The sequence below is a fragment of the Bubalus bubalis genome, chromosome 12, assembly GCF_019923935.1.
Source record: "Bubalus bubalis isolate 160015118507 breed Murrah chromosome 12, NDDB_SH_1, whole genome shotgun sequence".
Lineage (NCBI taxonomy): Eukaryota > Metazoa > Chordata > Mammalia > Artiodactyla > Bovidae > Bubalus > Bubalus bubalis.
The window spans coordinates 59,493,154-59,513,858 of record NC_059168.1 but is presented as its reverse complement, the minus strand read 5'-3'; the positions used below and the strand labels follow the sequence as shown (position 1 = coordinate 59,513,858).

The window sequence follows — 20,705 nt, the reverse complement described above, 5'->3', positions numbered from 1 at the left end:
GGCTAGATTTTACCCATGTATTAGACTGTAAATATAGAAAACAATGGCAGTTTCCCAAATCAAATCTTAAAAGTATAGGTCTAGGAAGCCTTTCTCGAATTTCATTGGGCTTCCCAGGTGGCGCTGGTGGTAAAGAACCTGTCTGCCAATGCAGGAGACATAAGAAACAGGGGTTTGGTGCCTGGGTTGGGAAGATCCCCTGGAGGAGGGCGTGGCAATCCCCTCCAGTATTCTTGCCTGGAGAATCCCCATGGCAGAGGAGCCTGGCAGGCTACAATCCATGGGGTGGCAAAGAATCTGACACTACTGAAGTGACTTGGCATGCACGCAATGACACATTACTTGCTGCTTTGCATTAAATTTTTGTGATTTTTTTCCCCTTATTCAGCTTTTTTCTAACATTCTCAGTGAAATAAAGCCCAAGTATTGCTTGTGGAATGAATTCATGTTTAAAAATGATAAATGAAATAGGCTAATTGGGAAGTATATATCTGATGATCTTATATTTTATAATTTTGATCTGATTATTGCTTTCTGATCTACATATCAAATACATCAAACTGTGTTTCTTGCCAGTTGCATAACATGCAAGAATAATTTTGGAAAAATGTTTCTTTTCTGTATAGAATCAGCTTCACACCTTCAATGATGTGTGCAATAATGAATCATTGGTATCAGACACAGAAACGTAAGTAATTTATGCATAAGTACACTATTTCAGTGTGTAGCTATTTATATGATAAATATAACTGACTATTTGAAGTGTTCACTGGAAATATTTTGCCTTGTGGTATAGCCTTTAATAAGCTTTCAGAGGAATATATTGCAACACTTAAAAAAAAACATACAGTGTTATTTTTCACAAAATACAAAGAGAGACTATACAGGAGAACTTAATAGTAAAGAATATGGTACTGATAGTTTTCGGAAACCACACTTGATGCAGGAAAAGCTCTCATTTAACTTTTTTTTTTTTTTTTTTGGAAAAACCAAGTTCATGATGCTCACGTATGAAAAAGTAGTTTTTATAACCTACAGCTTTTTAAAGTACTTAGAAATGCTTATTTTTCTAATATTCTGTTTAGTTGTCCATCCAGTATAGAAATCATTTTTTAAAATCTCAGTTGGGTAGTAATATTTTCTGCTGTAACAGAGTTTGTTAGTTTTATTTTTGCTGTGCCATTGCATGGCTTGCAGAGTCTTAGTTCCCTGTGGTTGTTTAGTGGCTCAGTTGTGTTGGACTCTTTTGTGACCCCATGGACTATAGCCCACCGTACTCCTCTGTCCATGGCATTTCCCAGGCAAGAATACTGGAGTGGGTTGCCATTTCCTTCTCTAGTGGATTCTCCAGAACCTAGGGATTGAAGTCTCCTGCTTGGCAGGCAGATTCTTTACTTCTGAGCCACTGACTAGGGATCAGACCCACACTCTTAGTTGTGAAAGTGTGGAATCCTAACCACTGGATTGCCAGAGAATTCCTCAGAGTTACACAGTTCTAAGGTGTTAGAAAATTAGTAATGATATGAATGAGTCATATTTTTGGTTTACTATAACTTTTATGCATTGATGTTAGTTCTGCTCTGTGGAGCTAATTTCCATTGAACCCATCCCTTCATGAGTTTGGAAACCAGAGACTATGCCTGTACTTTTTTTTTCTCACATATTATGGTTATTAGCTATATGGCCAGGCAGGTCATTCACTTTTGGCAACATTCTTTGTCAGTTTAAGTCCCCTTAAAATGTGTGGCCCAGAATTGGTAGTAGCTTTATAAATTCTGGTTCATACTAGGAGTACTGTTTCACACAGTCAAGATAGTAAGTAGATTATATCCAATGTATATTAAACTACATGTCTATATTTCCCTTTTGACACCTCAGTGCATCCCCTTGCACCCCTTCAGACTGCCTTTAAGAGAATTTTAAAATTGCCAATGAAGTAATCACTCCCCATCCCTGCAAAAAAGACAGAAATTAAAAGTCTTGAACTCACCAGTGTAGTAACCCTACATGTACAGGCTAGGTTTTTATGTTCCTGTGGATAGAGAGTAAGAAGGAATTCCATTTAAAAAATGTGTGAAGTTTATACATACTAAAGACATGCTTAAGAGGGAGGGGATTAAAAGTTTTGAGGAATAGTTAGTAGAGATATTTTAAGTTGGGAAGAGAAGAGTTTGTACAGTGTGGAAAGATTGGAGCAAATTCAAAGTGTGATAAACATTGTTGGAGCCTGTGAATTGTGTCTGTCTTTTTAAGCAGTTTTATTAAGGTATAGATAATGCACATATCATAAAACTGTTTTTATAATGAATTCTAGCAAATTTACAGAGTTGTACAACTTTCATCACAGTCCAATTGTAGAACATTTATATTACTTCAGAGGGATCCCTTTTGCCCATTTGTAGTCATTTGTATCCCTCCCCCCCCCCCCCCTTCCTGTACCATGGCATGTGGAATCTTAGTTCCCTGGCCAGGGATTGCACCCATGCCCCCTGCAGTGGAAGCTCAGAGCCTTAGCCACTGGACTGCCAGGGAATTATGTCAATCCCCATTCTTTTTTTGTTGTTTGTTTTTTAAAATTAATTTTTTATTTTAATTGGAGGCTAATTACTTTATAATATTGTAGTGGGTTTTGCAATACATTGACATGAATCAGCCATGGGTGTACATGTGTTCCCCATCCTGAACCCCCCTCCCACCTCCCTCCCCATCCCATCCCTCAGGGTCATCCCAACGCACCAGCCCTGAGCACCCTGTCTCATGCATTGAACCTGGGCTGGCAATCTATTTCACATATGGTAATATACATGTTTCAATGCTATTCTCTCAAATCATCCCACCCTCGCCTTCTCCCACAGAGTCCAAAAGACTCTTCGTTTCATCTGTGTCTCTTTTGCTCTCTCTCATGTAGGGTCATCGTTACCATCTTTCTAAATTCCATATATGTGCGTTAATACACTGTATTGGTGTTTTTCTTTCTGACTTCACTCTGTATAATAGGCTCCAGTTTCATTCACCTCATTAGAAGCGATTCAAATGTATTCTTTTTAATGGCTGAATAATATTCCATTGTGTATGTGCACCACAGCTTATCCATTCATCTGTGGATGGACATCTAGGTTGCTTCCATGTTCTGTCTATTGTAAACAGTGCTGCGATGAACATTGGGGTACCCATGTCTCTTTCAGTTCTAGTTTCCTTGGTGTGTATGCCCAGCAGTGGGTCAATCCCCATTCTTATCCCCAGCCCCATTAATAATCTTTGTCTATAGATTTGCCCATTTTGGGGGTTTGCTATAAATGGAATCATATGATAGTGTTTATTTTCAATTGCCACCTTTCACTTACACTGTTTATTTTGCGGGCTCATTCATGTTGTGGTATGAATCAGTACTTCATTCCTTTTTATTGGTGAATAGTGTTACATTATATAGCTTTATCACATTTTGTTTATTCTTTTACCAAATTGATGGATATTTTGATTGTTTCTACTTTTTGGTTAGTATGAATAATGCTACTTTAAATATTTGTGTATAAGTCTTTTTGGACATATGTTTTCATTTCTCTTGGTAGATACATAGGTATGATCAGCTGGTTTGTAAGGTCATTTTATGTTTATCTTTTAAAGAAACTGTCAAAATGTTTTCCAGCATTCCTGTATTATATTTCCACTAGTAATATATGAAGGTTTCAGTTTTCCCCAATCTCATCAACACTTGTTTTTACCTGTATTTTTGATTATAGCCATTATAGTGGGTGTTAGTGTCATTTCATTATGACTTTTATTTGTATTTGCCTAATTACCAGTGATGTTGAGCATCTTTTTATATGGTTATTTGCCATTCTGTTTCTTCTTTGGTGAATTGTTTGTTCACTTTTTGGCCTAGTTTTTAGTTGGGTTATTTGTCTTGTTTTACAGATTAACATACAATCTGTACCACAGAATGTTAATGTGTGCTTAAGAAGAATTTATTCAGCTGTTGTATGGAGTGTTCTATAGGTGTCTCTTGAAAGTCAAAGTGAAGTCGCTCAGTTGTGTCCGACTCTTTGCGACCCCATGGACTGTAGCCCACCAGGCTCTTCGTCCATGGGATTCTCCAGGCAAGAATACTGGAGTGGGTCGCCATTTCCTTCTCCAGGGGATCTTCCCGACCCACGGATCGAGCCTAGGTCTCCCGCATTGCAGGCGCATGCTTTAACCTCTGAGCCACTAGGGAAGCCCTTAGGTGTCTCTTAGGTCTAGGGAACTTGTAATGTTTGTCTTCAGTATCCTTGTTGATTTTTTAATCTACTTGTTCCAGTCTGTTATTAAAAGTAGGGCATTGAAGTCTCTGACTTTAATTTATCCTCATTTTGTGGGTTCTGTTTTTATTAATTTGCCTGTGTGCTACAGTTTATTTGTAACCCCCAAATCAATACTTTTTGGTTCTTCATAGTCTTGCTGAAATGCACAGAGCAATAAGAAAGTCTCCCAACGTGCACATTCCCAGCTGAAGTCATATAAAGTGATGCTCTGTTTTCTTGTTTTAGCACTGGTTTAGAAAGGACCAGGGGATGGAAGTGGTAGGAGGCTGTGCAGGATAGTGCAAGAAGCTGTGACTCTGGGCCAGTTGGAGGGATAGGAGTCTCACGTCTAGTACTTGATATTGGGGCAGTAGTCATGTGTGGATGTGGGAGTTGGACTATAAAGAAAGCCGAGCACTGAAGAATTGATGCTTTTGAACTGTGGTGTTGGAGAAGACTCTTGAGAGTCCTGTGGAGTGCTAGGAGATCTAACCAGTCCATCCTAAAGGAAATCAGTCCTGAATATTCATTGGAAGGACTGATGCTGAAACTCCAATACTTTGGCCACCTGATGCAAAGAACTGACTCATTGGAAAAGACCCTGATGCTGGGAAAGATTGAAGTCAGGAGGAGAAGGGGACGACAGAGGATGAGATGATTGGATGGCATCACTGATTCGATGGACATGAGTTTGAGTAAACTCCGGGAGTTGGTGATGGACAGGGAGGCCTGGTGTGCTGCAGTCCATGGGGGCGCAAAGAGTCGGACATGACTGAGCAGCTGAACTGAACTGAGCCATGTCACTGAACACTTCTGATGCTCATTTTCTGTTTTGTAAAACGAAAATAGAATCTGAAAAGAAGTTCTTTTTTTTTAAATTTGATATTCAAGAGTTCAATATGAGTTTATTCAGTGCAGAGATTTTATAGGATTCAGTTGCCATGAGTAAAAAATGAGAATTGACTGTATTTATTTGTTCTTTCAGTTCTATGGTGAAATAGAATATACAATGGAATACTAGTCACCCATAAAAAGAATGAAATTTTGCCATTTATGGTAACATGGATGGACCTTGAGGGCATTATACTAAGTGAAATAAGTCAGAAAGATATCATATGGTCTCATTTATATACAGACTTTAAAAACCAAAAACCCTAAGCTCAAAGATAGAATATATTGGTAGTTGTCAGAGGTGTGGAGGTCAGAGGAGGGCAGAAGAGGTGAGGGAGGTCAAAAGATACAAATGTCTAGTTACAAAATAAGTAAGTTATAGAAGTGGTAATGTATAGCATGGTGGCTATAGTTAATAATATTGTATTGCATATTTGAAAATTATTAGAGTAGATCTTAAAAGTCCTCATCACAAAGGAAAAAAAAATTTTGTAACACCATCATAGTGGATGTTAACTAGACTTACTATAATTTAGCTATATACTTACACAATCATTTAGCTATATATACAAATATTGAATCATCATGTTGTGCATTTGGAACTAATCATGTTATTTGTCCATTGTACCTCAATTATAAAAAGTTTTTAGAAAAAGCGTATCGAAGAAAACAACATGGTAACACTTAAATGAGAACCATGTCTCTTTTTCCAGAGGGAATGGGGAAAGGGAAGGGTGTTGATGAACTTTTTATGATGACAGTTTTACATAAAGGGAAAAGTCTCCCTTGCATTGTTCTGACTGAAGTGGAAACTTCAAAACAAATACTAGTTTTGTGAAACAATATTTCTTTGAAGAAGTTCTGCAAATGAATTGTAGACCAAATTGTGTACTTAATGTTACTATGTGAGATTTGCATTTAATCAAAGTCTGTGTCTTCTTTCAGTCAGTCTAACCAATGAGTCATATTATTGCACTGAGTCATTCTTTTAAAGAGAACCCACTCTAGGAAGCACTTGATGCTAATAACATGTTCCTTTTATTCATTAAAGCGGTGGGTAATAGTAATCTAAGAAAAATATTCAGGGGTTCAGTATTAGCTAACTCAGTGCAGTGACATTGTATGATACAACTACCAGGGGTGATGAGAATTGGCTGTATTTCTTTTTCTCTCTCAATTTTTGTTGGTTTTGGCTGCATGTACTTTAGGACATTTTGTTGGGTACACTCTGTTTATAGTTACTATGTTATGTTGATAATTTCATCCTTTCATCATCCTAAAATGTCTGTCTTTGTCTCTTTAAAACAATATTTGACTTAGTTCATTTCGTTTGATGTTATATAACCAGTGTAACTTTATTATGTTTACTCTTTTTCCTTCCTCTTACTTTCAACCTGTTTGTATTTTTGGATCTAACATACATCTCTTGATGACAGCATTTGGTTGGATTGGGGAAAAAAATCCACTCTTACACAGTACTCCCTTATGATTGTATTATTTAATTCAGTAACTGTATAGTTGGAGTTATGCCTGCCATTTTGCTTTTGGTTTTTTTATGTCTTAATTAAAATTTTTTTTCTGTTTCTCCTTTACTGCCTTATTTTGCAGTGTATATAGTAGTATAGTTGTCTCTTGGTATGTGTTGGGAATTGGTTCTAGACCACCTGAGGATATCAAAATTTAAGTGTTATGTAAATAGTTGTCAGCATGTGGCAAATTCAACTTTTGCCTTTTGGAACTTATGAGAATTTTTTTAAGAAATATTTTTGATCCTTTTTTGTTTGCATCTATGGATGCAGAATCCATGGATACAGAGAACCAACTGTATACCATTTTAATTCTATTTTTTTATACTTTAAAAATTAGTGGTTGCTTTATGGGTTACAGTATGCATCTTTATTACTGTCTACTTCAGATTAATAACAATTCTAATAAAATATAGGAACATTGCTTCAGTATAGCTCTATTTTCTGATAAAAAGTCTGCTGTTAATCTTATTGTAGTTCTTCTGTACATGTTTGGTTTGTTTTTTTTTTTTTGCTGTTTTTAAGATTTTTCTGTTGGTCGTTGGCTTTTAGGAATTTGATTGTGGTGTCTCTGGGCGTTGATATCCTTGTGTTTAACTTAGTTGGAGTTTATTATGGTTCTTGAATGTGTAGATGAACATTTTGCTTCAAATTTGGGATGTTTGACCATAATTTCTTCAAATTTTCTTTCTGCTCCCCTTAGTCCTTATGGGAGTCCCAGTTGTGTGTATGTTTCCAGGGTCCTGAATGGTTGTTATTGATAATGTTGTCCAATTTTACACTTACTTTGAATGTTTTTCAAGAAACTGAAAGAATTATTTTTAGTTGTTGAATTATCTTTTTCTATGTTAAAGAAATCATGGAGTTGATTTGTGGATCGTAGCTTCTGTCAGCCTACTCAGAAATAGGTGAAATATACCACTAGTAGTTTTATTTTAATGTTTGACCCTTTGAGGCCATATGTCTAATTCATAGCTTCTTTTTAAAAATATTTATAATAATTTTAAAATTAAAAATAATTCTTTTGTGGATAAACAAGAAAAGGAATTGTTAATTTCTTCCCGGTTTTTCTGTGTATAATTTATGTTGCTGAAAATACTTGGAATCTTTGCACTACACATCCTGTTTTGAAACCTATTTTCTTCTTCCCACAGTATATGTAACACTACTTTTTTCATTAGGTGTTCTTCTGTGGTAACCATTTAAAAATTTTTAAAAGAATTAATCTGAAAGGGCTTGGATCAATTAAAGTGAATCAACAATTAATAACTTTCCAAAACAAGTACCAGGCCCAGGTGGGTTCACTAGTAAATTTAACCAAATATTTAAGGAAGAAATTATACCAGTTCTCTACAGTTTCTTTCAGAAAATAGCAGAAGGAAGCCTTCCTTACTCATTGAGGCCAGCATTACCCTAATAGCAAAACCAGACAAAGACATTACAAGAAAAGAAAACTACAGACCAGTATTTCTCATGAACAAACATATGAAAACCCTTAGAAAATATTAGCATATTGAATCCAACAAGGTATAAAAAGAATGATACATCACAACCAAGTGAGATTTATCTCAGGTATTCAAGGCTGGTACAGCATTTCAAAGTCAATTAATGTAAAGTCAAAATTTGACAAAGTCAGACTTTACCATTCATGGTAAAAACTCTCAGTAAATTAGGCACAGAAGGGAACTAAATCAACCTGATAAAGGCCATCTGCAAAACCTCCTACTGCTAACACCATACTTAATGATGTGAAGGTGAAAGTTTTTCCACTAAGATCAGGAACAAAGAAAGGGTATCCCTTCTCACCACTGCTCTTCAGCGTATTGGATGGTTGGAGGACTGACATTACCCACCTTCAACAGTTACTCTAAATTTACAGTGATCAAGACAGTGCAGTTTTGGTGATAGAACAGACAGATCAGTGGAACAGAATACGATGCTCAGAAATAGGCCCATATAAATACAGTCAGCTGATACTTGACAAAGGTGCCAAGACAGTACAATGTAGCAGAGATAGAATTTCCAACAAATAGTATCGAAACAATTGGACAACCAAGTGGAAAAAAAAATCTAGATGTAGATCTCACACTCTTAACAAAAGTTAATTCAAAATGAATCACATGCCTAAACATAGGATGCAAAACTAGAAAACTCCTAAAAGAATATAGGAAAAAACCTAAATGACCTAGGCTATGGTGGTGACCTTTTGAATACCATACCATGATCCATGAATTAATAAGCTGGACTTCTTCAAAAAACTTCTGTTCTGGGAAAGACAGTGTCAAGAGAAGGAGAAGACAAGCCATAGACGGGGGAAAACATTTGCAGAAGACATCTGATAAAGAATTGTTATCCAGAATATACAAAGAACTCTTAAATATTTAACAGTAAGAAAATGAACAATCAGATTGAAAATACGCTGACTTTAGCAGACAGCTACACCAAGGAAGATATACAGATAGCACATGAACACATGCATACATCAGGGAAATGCCAATCAAAACAAAGATGAGATTCTGCTACACACCTATTGGAATAGTCAAAATGCACAGCACTGGTAACACCAGATACTGACAAAGAGTAAAGCAGCAGAAACACTCGTTCATCACTGGTGGTAATGCAAGAAGGTATAGCTACTTTGGAAGACAGTTTCATGGTTTCTTACAAAACTCAGCATAACCTTATGATCCAGTAGTCTTGTTCCCTGGCAGTTACCCAAAGAATTTGAAAACTTATATCCACACAAAAACTTGCACATGGGTGCTTACAGCAGCTTTAATCATAATTGCCCAAACTTGAAAGAAACCAATGGGTTAATGACAATGAAGGAAAATGGATTATGCTGAGTGAAAAAAAAAAAATCTAAATTATAAAAAAATCACATACCTTATCTTTTACATGAAATTCTAGAAAATTTAATAACAAAGCAGATCACTGATTGTCTGGGCAGTGGGGGTGAGAGCTGAGAAAAGATAAAGTGTCATAAAGAAACTTTTTGGGTTGATGTGTTATCTTGACAGTGCTAATGGATTCATAGATGTATATGTAAGCTTGAGTTCACTGAACTATATACTTTAAATATGTTCAGTTTATTATGTTTCACACATATCTTAAAGCTATAAAAGACAAATTAACTGATAAACTGACACTGTGTATTGTTGGGCTTCCCTGGTGGCTCAGTCAGTAAAGAATCTGCCTACAATGCAGGAGACCTGGGTTCGATCCCTGGGTTGAGGAGATCCCCTGGAGAAGAAAGTGGCTACCCACTCCAATATTCTTGCCTGGAGAATTCCATGGATAGAGGAATTTGGCCAGCTACGTAATAGTTTAATTTCTGTGCCAGTGATTTATTACTCTAAAAGAAAGTTGTTAGCGCTTTTCCAAAAATGAAGGAAAATCTAAAACTGTTTAGGAATAAAAAGTTCACATATTGAAATGAAGGGTGAATTGTTCATGATAAATGTAGCCAAGTGTTCTGAACAGTCAGTTGATACCCGACTCTTAAGCAGAACCTTTTTGAGTATCAGGCAGGGGAGTTACCGTTTGGCTTGGAGATTTTTCTTTCCCGCCCCCCGCACTTTGGTAACCTACTTTTATGATATCTACTCATAGTGGCTCGTGCTTGATCACTCAGTGTCTGACTTTTTGTGACTCCATGGACTGTATAGCCCACAAGGCTTCTCTATTCATGGGATTTCCCAGGCAAGAATAATGGAGTGGATTGCCATTTCCTTCTCCAGGGGAATCTTCCCAACCCGGGAATTAAATCAGCATCTCCTACATTGGCAGGCGGATTCTTTATCACTGAGCCACCAGGGAAGCCCAGCCATAGCAGACCTACGGGAAAACCTTCCTTGAATGCTTCAGTGTCTACTGTGGAAATAATGGGAAGGCATGATCTTTGAGTCAGAAAATGTATCGCTTTCTGGGTGTTACCCTTGGTATTCTCCCCTGTGTACCTGGTATTCTCCCCTATGCACCTGGTATTAGTTAGCCTAACTTTTCAGAATTTTTTTGTTTGTTCATAAATTTAGGTAGTAATATCATTTCTTGATTTCTGTTTCAGTTACTCTTTGTAGTACTATTAACAGTTAATTGTATATAGTCACTTGTTTACTCCAGTATCCTTGCCTGGAAAATCTTCTGGACACAGGAGCCTGGTGGGCTGCAGTCCATGGGGTTGCAAAGAGTTGGGCACGACTGAGCAACTAACACACTAACACTTATAATTTGTATGTGAGCAGTTTTGGGTTTTCACCTGAGTCTGCTTTCAGACATGGGACAAAATGATACTAATAGTTTTTGAAATGTATAAACTATTTTTTTTATTTGACTTTAGGTCCATTGCAAAAGAACTTGCAGACTGGCTTATAAGCAACAATGTGGTAGAGCATATATTTGGACCAAATTTACATATTGAGGTTTGTGGACTTTTATATGACTTATCTGCTCTATTAAGAGAGAAAGTTTTTAAAAATTAACTATAATAAGGTTTTCTTTCCCAGATTATCAAACAGTGCCAAGTGATTTTGAATTTTCTGGCAGCTGAAGGGCGATTGAGTACTCAGCATATTGACTGCATTTGGGCTGCTGCACAGGTAATATCAACAGCTTACATTTATTAAATACTTCCTTATTATATGTTCTAAGTGCTTACTCCCTTATAAGGTGAATTCTGTTACCATTTTGTAGCTAAAGAAACCAAGACATGGGAAAAATTGGGGATCAAATCTGTGAATCCATGTCTTATCTTACTGTACAAGTGGTATAATTAAAGGAAGTGAGAGCTAGTCAGTTAGAGGTTCTTGGTTTATTAAGAGACATTTTCCTATTATTATCATTTATACAATCAGTGCTTCTGTCCTGAACATTGTAATTTTTTTTTTCTATTATACTATCTTCTTTTTTAATTTAATTTTTGAATAGGCTCATTTCCATATGGTTTAAATTTCAAAAAATTGATATCTTTTCAAAAAAGATATTCTATACATTTTCCCCTTTCTACCAGTCTCATGCATGTAGTTCCTTATCTCTCAGGTGCATCATAAATTTTCTGTATAAATTTCTAATTGTAAACAGTAAACATTTTTCTTTCCACTTTGCTTTTCCACAGATGTATTGTACTAAATGGACTTGGTTTTTTTTCACTTAACATTTTGTCCTGGAGATTATTATTCCATATAAGTAACATAAAGCACTTAATTTTTTAAGGACTAGATAGTGTTTTATTATATGCATGTACCATAGTTTATTTAACCAATTCTTGTTCATAGGCACTATCTTTTTCTAATCTTTTCCATTACAAACAGTGCCATAAGAGGTAACCTATTTACAGTCATTTCATCCAAGTGCAAAACCATTATGTAGGATAAATTCCTACTTGTAGGTAGAATTGTTACATTAAAATTTATGTGTGGTTTACTTATGGTAGCTCATGGTGTGATAGTGCCACTTTGACCTCTTGCCGTTGTTTAGTTGCTAAGTCGTGTCTGACTCTTTGCAGTCCCATGGACTGAGGCATGCCAGGCTTCCTTCTCTTCTGTCTCCCAGAGTTTGCTCAAATACATGCATGTCCATTGAGTTGGTGATGCTATCTAATCATCTCATCCTCTGCCACCCTTTTCTCCTTTTGTCTTCAATCTTTCACAGCATCAAGGTCTTTTCCAGTGAGTTGGCTCTTCACGACAAGTGGTCCAAGTACTGGAGCTTAAACTTCAGCATCATTCCTTATCTTTTCACCTCTAAGTGAAAGGAAGTCCTTATCCTTATCCTCCTCAATTAGTTGTATTAAACTCCTTTTTATTTGCTAAACTAGTGAGTGAAAAGTGTTATCATTGATGTTTTAAATTTGGATTTCTTTAATGTGAATCAGGTTGAAAATCTTGTGTTTAAGAACCCTTTTTGTTTCCGGGAATGTTTATATTCTTTGCCATTTATCAATTGCTTTACTTTTTTTTTGTAGGAGATCTTTATATATCAATGAAATTGGACTTTTTGTCTGTTAGGAGTTATGACTACATTCTGCTTTGATGTCTCCTTGCTTAATTCAGGTGGTTTTTGCAGTTGAGTTTCAAGTACGTGGTTTCAGACTTGTGGTTGAAGTTTTTATGGCCTGTGGCTTTTGTGTTATGGTTTGAAATGCATTTCAAGATTACAACAAAATTCACCTTTAGTTCCTTTCTGTACATTTTGTTTCAATTTTGTTTTTTAATCTTCGATCCAATAGGAATTTATCATATACATACCCAATATTTCCCCTCCCAATTTTTGATTGTGTTGTCCCCATTCCATTTGTTCAGTAATTCTCCTCACTGACTTGAGACACTAGTTTTATCTTGACTGGGTCAATTTCTGAACTTGGTAGACTGACGTTTTTGTGTATATAGTCATGATCTGTATACCAGGGATTGGTAAAGTTATAGCCTTGGGCTGGACACTTGATTTTGTAGTTTGTTTGCCCCATAGCTTTGCCTGTTCATTTTCATATTGTCTGTGGCTGCTTCTACACTGCAGTGGCAGACTACAATATCTGTTACAGAGAATGTATCACCTGTAATCCTAAAATATTTACTGTCTGGTGCATCGAGAAAACATTTGTTAGTCCCTGCTTTTATACTCATATCTTTTCTTTTTTCGCCTTGTGTCTGTGTAACATTTCTTAATATGTTGCAAAGCTGATCCTTTATATATATTTTAAAGAATCTGTGTCTCATTTATTTTTCCATGTGAGTTTTAGCATTGACTTACCCTTTAAAAATATTATTTTCATTGTTATAATGATTATTTTGAAAAGTGCTATCTTATCCAAGTTGTGATATGCCATTTGTTTTATTTTGTATCTTTCAGCATTTCAGAGTTACTTGCATATAGATTTTATCATATGTTAAGCTCATTCTTAAGGGTTTTAATTTTATATATTATTGCTATTAAAATAGCCATTTCTCCCCTTATACTTGCTTTCATCCATTATATTTTTGTTTCATCCATATTCTTAATGATCACAACATATATACATAAACTTTTAATATACTTACACTTTTTAAAATTTTTGATTTTTAATTTTTATTCATAGCAAGACAAAATATCAGAACAATGATATATTAAGTAATACAGAATAAGTAACTAGGAGTAATGAAGCATTGTTTATTGAAACTGAAATTCATCACATTTAAATTGATCAGATCAGATCAGATCAGTCACTCAGTCGAGTCTGACTCTTTGCGACCCCATGAATCACAGCACACCAGACCTCCCTGTCCATCACCAACTCCCGGAGTTCACTCAGACTCACGTCCATCGAGTCAGTGATGCCATCCAGCCATCTCATTCTCTGTCGTCCCTTTCTCCTCATGCCCCCAATCCCTCCCAGCATCAGAGTCTTTTCCAGTGAGTCAACTCTTCGCATGAGGTGGCCAAAGTACTGGAGTTTCAGCTTTAGCATCATTCCTTCCAAAGAAATCCCAGGGCTGATCTCCTTCAGAATGGACTGGTTGGATCTCCTTGCAGTCCAAGGGACTCTCAAGAGTCTTCTCCAACACCACAGTTCAAAAGCATCAATTCTTCGGTGCGCAGCCTTCTTCACAGTCCAACTCTCACATCCATACATGACCACAGGAAAAACCATAGCCTTGACTAGACAGACCTTTGTTGGCAAAGTAATGTCTCTGCTTTTGAATATGCTATCTAGGTTGGTCATAACTTTCCTTCTAAGGAGTAAGCGTCTTTTAATTTCGTGGCTGCAGTCACCATCTGTAGTGATTTTGGAGCCCAGAAAAATAAAGTCTGACACTGTTTCCACTGTTTCCCCATCTATTTCCCATGAAGTGGTGGGGCTGGATGCCATGATCTTCATTTTCTGAATGTTGAGCTTTAAGCCAACTTTTTCACTCTCCACTTTGACCTTCATCAAGAGGCTTTTGAGTTCCTCTTCACTTTCTGCCATAAAGGTGGTGTCATCTGCGTATCTGAGGTTATTGATATTTCTCCCGGCAATCTTGATTCCAGCTTGTGCTTCATCCAGCCCAACGTTTCTCATGATGTACTCTGCATAGAAGTTAAATAAGCAGGGTGACAATATACAGTCTTGACGAACTCCTTTTCCTATTTGGAACCAGTCTGTTGTTCCATGTCCAGTTCTAACCGTTGCTTCCTGACCTGCATACAAATTTCTCAAGAGGCAGATCAGGTGGTCTGGTATGCCATCTCTTCCAGAATTTGCCACAGTTTATTGTGCTCCACACAGTCAAAGGCTTTGGCATAGTCAATAAAGCAAAAATAGATGTTTTTCTGGAACTCTCTTGCTTTTTCTATGATCCAGCAGATGTTGGCAATTTGATCTCTGGTTCCTCTGCCTTTTCTAAAACCAGCTTGAACATCAGGAAGTTCATGGTTCACATATTGCTGAAGCCTGGCTTGGAGAATTTTGAGCATTACTTACTAGCGTGTGAGATGAGTTCAATTGTGCGGTAGTTTGAGCATTCTTTGGCATTGCCTTTCTTTGGGATTGGAATGCAAAGTGGCCTTTTCCAGTCCTGTGGCCACTGCTGAGTTTTCCAAATTTGCTGGCATATTGATACTATGTTATTAAAACTTCTAGCATTTTATCCTGGCAAAAATTTGAATTCACCTAATAAGGAAATTATTAAAAACTTCTGGCATAATCCATAATATAGTCTGAAATTACTTAAAATATTTATAAAGGATAGTTTAATGAGATGAAATAAATATATTTGAAAGATTATTTTATTTGCATATTCCTGTGATTTGTTACTGTTTAACTTTTGACTGTACTACAGATTTCAAATTATCAGGAATTTTTACATTTTGAGTACCAACTATAACAGACATCAGGTTACAGGTTGTCTAGGGTTGGTTGGTTGGTTTCATACGGTCTTGCCTGAGTCTTTTTTCCTTCCCTCTGGAGTAAGTTTTTGAAATCACTTTGCACAGTTGATATGCATACCTACACACACTTCACCCAGTAACAATTGGATTGACTGCTATTTTTTTCATTGTTTGTATCAAAACTCTTCTTTTGGAATCCAAGCAGAAAAGAGATAAGGGTGACATATGGGAAATTGAAAAAATGTGTAAAGTGGTTTATAAATATTTGAAAAATGCTTATCTTTGATTATAATTAAATGTAAGCTCAGCTAACATTATATCATTTTCACCTATTAGTTAATTCTCATTATGTTTGACAATATACTCTGTTAACCAGAGTATGGTGTAACTTTAGGAGAACAACATAGCAGTTCTCTTTCTAGTTTATTTGTCTTCTAAATACATGTACATGAAAATGTTTGATATACCACTGACTATGCTACTAGACCATGAATGTCTGTCACGTGGGACTAAATGAGTTTTGGGAAAGCCATTTAGTAGAATGTTCGGTGGCCATGAGGAGGACCTAACCTGATATATTTTGTTCATGTGGAACCACCTCCAAGATATATTTTTATTAAATAATACGGTAGTAGATTTTATATTAAGAGAAACAGTAAGTACTCAGTGTATTCTCCCACTGTGTATTAAAACACTGGTAAAAAGAGAATGTACATACATGTATATGTACTCTTTGTACTTGTGAGTGTCTGGAACAATTTTAGAAAAACACACAAGAAATTTTAATAGGTTTGCTTTTGGGGAAGTGGCCTGAGGTAGGTGGGAGATTTTGCCCACATTTATGTAGACTTGAAAAATTTTACATGTGTTTACTAATTTTTCATTAAATATAAAAAGTTGTACATAAAGTTACAGTAAAGATTTTGGCATTTAAGTGACTTTCTGTACCATTTAAAATGACTTACTATTCTGATTTGAGGTACCTCTTTATATCTCTCTTCATACCCTTTCATATAAAATCTTTTAGTCATAGGACATAAAAAGGTAAACTTCAGAATCTTTTTTACTGTATTGGAATTTATCATTAAATGCTTTCCATATTTGAAGAACTTATATATAGATTTATATATAGATTACATATAGCCATGAAATTAAAAGACGCTTACTCCTTGGAAGAAAGTTATGACCAACCTAGATAGCATATTGAAAAGCAGAGACATTACTTTGCCAACAAAGGTCCGTCTAGTCAAGGCTATGGTTTTTCCAGTGGTCATGTATGGATGTGAGAGTTGGACTGCGAAGAAAGCTGAGTGCCCAAGAATTGATGCTTTTGAACTGTGGTGTTGGAGAAGACTCTTGAGAGTCCCTTGGACTGCAAGGAGATCCAACCAGTCCATTCTAAAGGAGATGAGTCCTGGGTGTTCTTTGGAAGGAATGATGCTGAAGCTGAAACTCCAGAACTTTGGCCACCTCATGCGAAGAGTTGACTCATTGGGAAAGACTCTGATGCTGGGAGGGATTGGGGGCAGGAGGAAAAGGAGACGACAGAGGATGAGATGGCTGAATGGCATCCCCGACTCGATGGACATGAGTTTGGGTGAACTCCAGGAGTTGGTGATGGACAGGGAGGCCTGGCGTGCTGTGATTCATGGGGTCGCAAAGAGTCGGACACGACTGAGCGACTGAACTGATATATAGATTTATGTAACTTAGATAACAATTTTGTCTTAAAATGCAGCTAAAAGCTTTTTGGGGATAGATTTTCCTGTCTCAGTGACAGAAGTAAAATTACTTAGGTCTTAGAATTTAAATATCATCTGATTCAGTGTGCATTATGTACATTTTTGAAGGGCAGTAGTTCATACTTCTCATCAGATTCTCAAAGGGAATATATGATAACTAATTTTAGAAACACTGATATACACTCCATTGGTTATTAACTTCTGCTTGTATATTTGTATGCACATTTAAACTGCTGCTTTTTGAGACTCTGCATACTGTTAGCATGTGAAGTTATGATTGTACTTCAGTTATAATCTGGCCATTGCAGTATCTGTCATTGTGTTACATCTTATGATTTGAATTCTTTTCATTTATGCCTATTTTAGGAGCTGTTTATATGAATAATGATTCCTTCTTGTACTATATATTCAAACCTCTTGTCTATGCTATATTCTTTTTTTATGTTGGGTATTTCCTGTGTTGTTCATATTTAAGGTAGACGACTGGTAAGAGATCTTAGTACTTTCAGGTGTTGTGAAATATTTTTCCATTAGAGCTCTTAAATGGACTTCTGGAAATGGGAAAACAGGATTTAATGTCCATGTATCATTCCTGCTGTCTATCAAATCTGGTACTCAAATAACTCAGATTTTTCCAGTTACATTGCAGAGATAGACCTGTCTCCTCTGCAGCTCACTCACAAATTTTCTGAGCTATAGCTTTCTCTCTCCCTTGATTCTCGTGCTCAGCAACTCAGTTTTGTCTGACTCTTTGCAAACCTATGGACTGTGGCCCACCAGGCTCCACTGTCCATGAGATTTCACAGACAAGAATACTAGAGCAGGTTGCCATTTCCTTCTCCAGGGGATCTTCTCAACCCAGGGATCGAACCCTCATCTCTTGCATTGGCAGGCAGATTCTTTACCACTGAGCTACCAGGGAAGCCCCTTTTATCTGTTACTGGTTCTCATTTCTTTGTGGGTTTGTTTCTTTTCATTCTAAAATACAGTAATGAATGAGTTTCCTTTATGGAAGATGAGGAAATTCTCATCATTTTTCTCTTCACAGTTTTTATTATGTTATTTATATTTTATCAAGTTATGCAACTTTTAAGTGAACCATAATTTCCACAGTTGTTTAGTATTAATTTTGTATGTAGGTATATGATTTACCACAAATCCTTTTTCCTTATTCCTGTTTTTCTTGTTTCTTTTTCTTTATTCGAGTTAATTTGTGCTTTTTTTTGTGGCTTTCACGGAGTAGACTTTTGTTTTACCTTGTTGGTTTATAAACTGGCCTTTATACACAGTGGTCTGGGAGAATGAAAGAGGCAGAGATCACTCCAGATTGGTAGGTGGCAGATTTAAAAGCAAGGGAAGTTAAGAGGCTTGTCTTCAGTGGATGCAAGATGAGTAGATCTCGGCACTCACGTGCCAAATCTTACAAGTTGTAAGTGAGGCCTTAACTGGGTTTAGACACAATTACTATAACCTTGGAGTAGTTCCCACTTAAGGAGTGGCAGACAGGCAGAGTGTATATTCCAATGTTAGGGGAGGAAGTGAGGTACCTCTCTTTGCTCAGTTTCAGCTCAAAAGTCAACTGGCAGTAATGTCCTCTCGATTATTTTCTCCAAATCTCTGAAGAGAAACTTGTGGGTATTTTATTTTATTTTTTTTTATTTATTTATTTTTTCACTCTAGCTTTCAGTGAGAACTGTGTAGTATATTTGAAGAGTAGTCCTTTGTTTTCTGAACAACCTTTATTTTTAATATTAAACAGAAAAGAATATCTACTATATATCCCATCATTCTTTGTTGGCAGAATTTTTCTCATGTGGTTTTGTAGGTGTTCATTAACCCCATGAGGGTTTTTCTTTTTTTTTTCTTCAAATATTTTTTTATTCATTTGACTGCACTGTGTCTTAGTTGAGGCACTTTGATCTTGCTGCAGTATGTGGGATCTTTTTTAGTTACAGCATGCAAACTCTTAGTTGTGGCATGTGGGATCTAGTTCCCTGACCAGGGATCGAACCTGGGACCCCTGCATTGGGAGTGCAAAGTTTTAGCCACTGGACCATCAGGGAAGTCCCAGAGGGGTTTTTTTTTTTTTCCCCTTTTTAACTTGTTTTGAATTTTTGGTTGATGGCCTTCAACAGTATTTTATTTAAACTTTTTTTTATTGTGGTACAAATATGTTCAGCATAACAAACCATTAATTTACCACTTTAAGCCATTTGTAAATGTACAATTCAGTGGCATTGAATACACTCAAAATGTTTTTTAACCATCACTTACCTGTATACTTGGAGAAGGCAATGGCACCCCACTCCAGTACTTTTGCCTAGAAAATCCCATGGATGGAGGAGCCTGGTAGGCTGCAGTCCATGGGGTCGCTAGAGTCGGACACGACTGAGCGACTTCACTTTCACTTTTCACTTTCCTGCATTGGAGAAGGAAATGGCAACCCACTCCAGTGTTCTTGCCTGGAGAATCCCAGGGACGGGGGAGCCTGGTGGGCTGCCGTCTCTGGGGTCGCACAGAGTCGGACACGACTGAAGCGACTTAGCAGCAGCAGCTACCTGTATACAAAATTTTGACATCACATCCAATGAAGACCCTGTACATACTAAACAATAACTCTCCATTCCTTTTTCCCATCTCTCAGGGAACTTTTGATTTCCTTTCTTCTACATTATATCTTTATGAATTTGACTATTCTGCTGCTGCTGCTGCTGCTGCTGCTGCTAAGTCGCTTCAGTTGTGTCCGACTCATTTTGGTAGAATCATACAGTATTTATCTGTGGCGGCTTATTTTACTAAATACAGCTTTTTAGGGTTCATCATGTTATCCATTCAGTTCAGTTCAGTCCCTCAGTTGTGTCCGACTCTTTGTGACCCCATGGACTGTAGCTCACCAGGCCTCCTTGTCCATCACAAACTCCCAGAATTTACTTAAACTCATGTCCATTGAATCGGTGATGCCATCCAATCATCTCATCCTCTGTTGTCCCCTTCTCCTTCCGCCTTCAGTCTTTCCCAGCATCAGGGTCTTTTCAAATGAGTCAGTTTTTTGCTTCAGGTGGCCAAAGTATTGGAGTTTCAGCTTCAGCAGTAGTCCTTCCAAGGAATATTCAGAACTGATTTCCTTTAGGATGGATTGGTTGGCTCTCCTTGCAATCCAAGGGACTCTCAAGAGTCTTCTCCAACACCACAGTTCAAAAATATCAGTTCTTCGGTGCTCAGCTTTCTTAATGGTCCAACTCTTTCATCCATACATGACTACTGGAAAAAATAATAGCTTTGACTAGACAGACCTTTGTTGGCAAAGTAATGTCTCTCCTTTTGAATATGCTGTCTAGGTTGGTCATAACTTTTCTTCCAAGGAGTAAGCGTCTTTTAATGTCATGGTTGTAGTCAACATCTTCAGTGATTTTGGAGCCCAA

At 36.8% G+C, this 20,705-nt stretch overlaps 1 protein-coding gene and 1 non-coding gene across 11 annotated transcripts in view; one reads left to right on the top strand and one right to left on the bottom strand.

Moving 5' to 3' along the window:
• The window catches only part of USP34 (ubiquitin specific peptidase 34), a 247,390-nt gene that overhangs the window by 82,139 nt on the left and 144,546 nt on the right, over window positions 1-20,705 (top strand). For all 10 annotated transcript variants that reach the window (XM_045162247.1, XM_044926026.2, XM_044926027.2 and 7 more), the window contains exons 8-10: window positions 627-688; window positions 11,037-11,118; window positions 11,203-11,295. In XM_045162247.1, coding sequence (XP_045018182.1) covers window positions 627-688; window positions 11,037-11,118; window positions 11,203-11,295 — 237 coding nt within the window. The remainder of the gene's footprint in view (window positions 1-626; window positions 689-11,036; window positions 11,119-11,202; window positions 11,296-20,705) is intronic.
• Window positions 19,274-19,346, bottom strand: TRNAG-CCC. The gene has a single exon. It is a non-coding gene; the product is annotated as a tRNA-Gly (tRNA).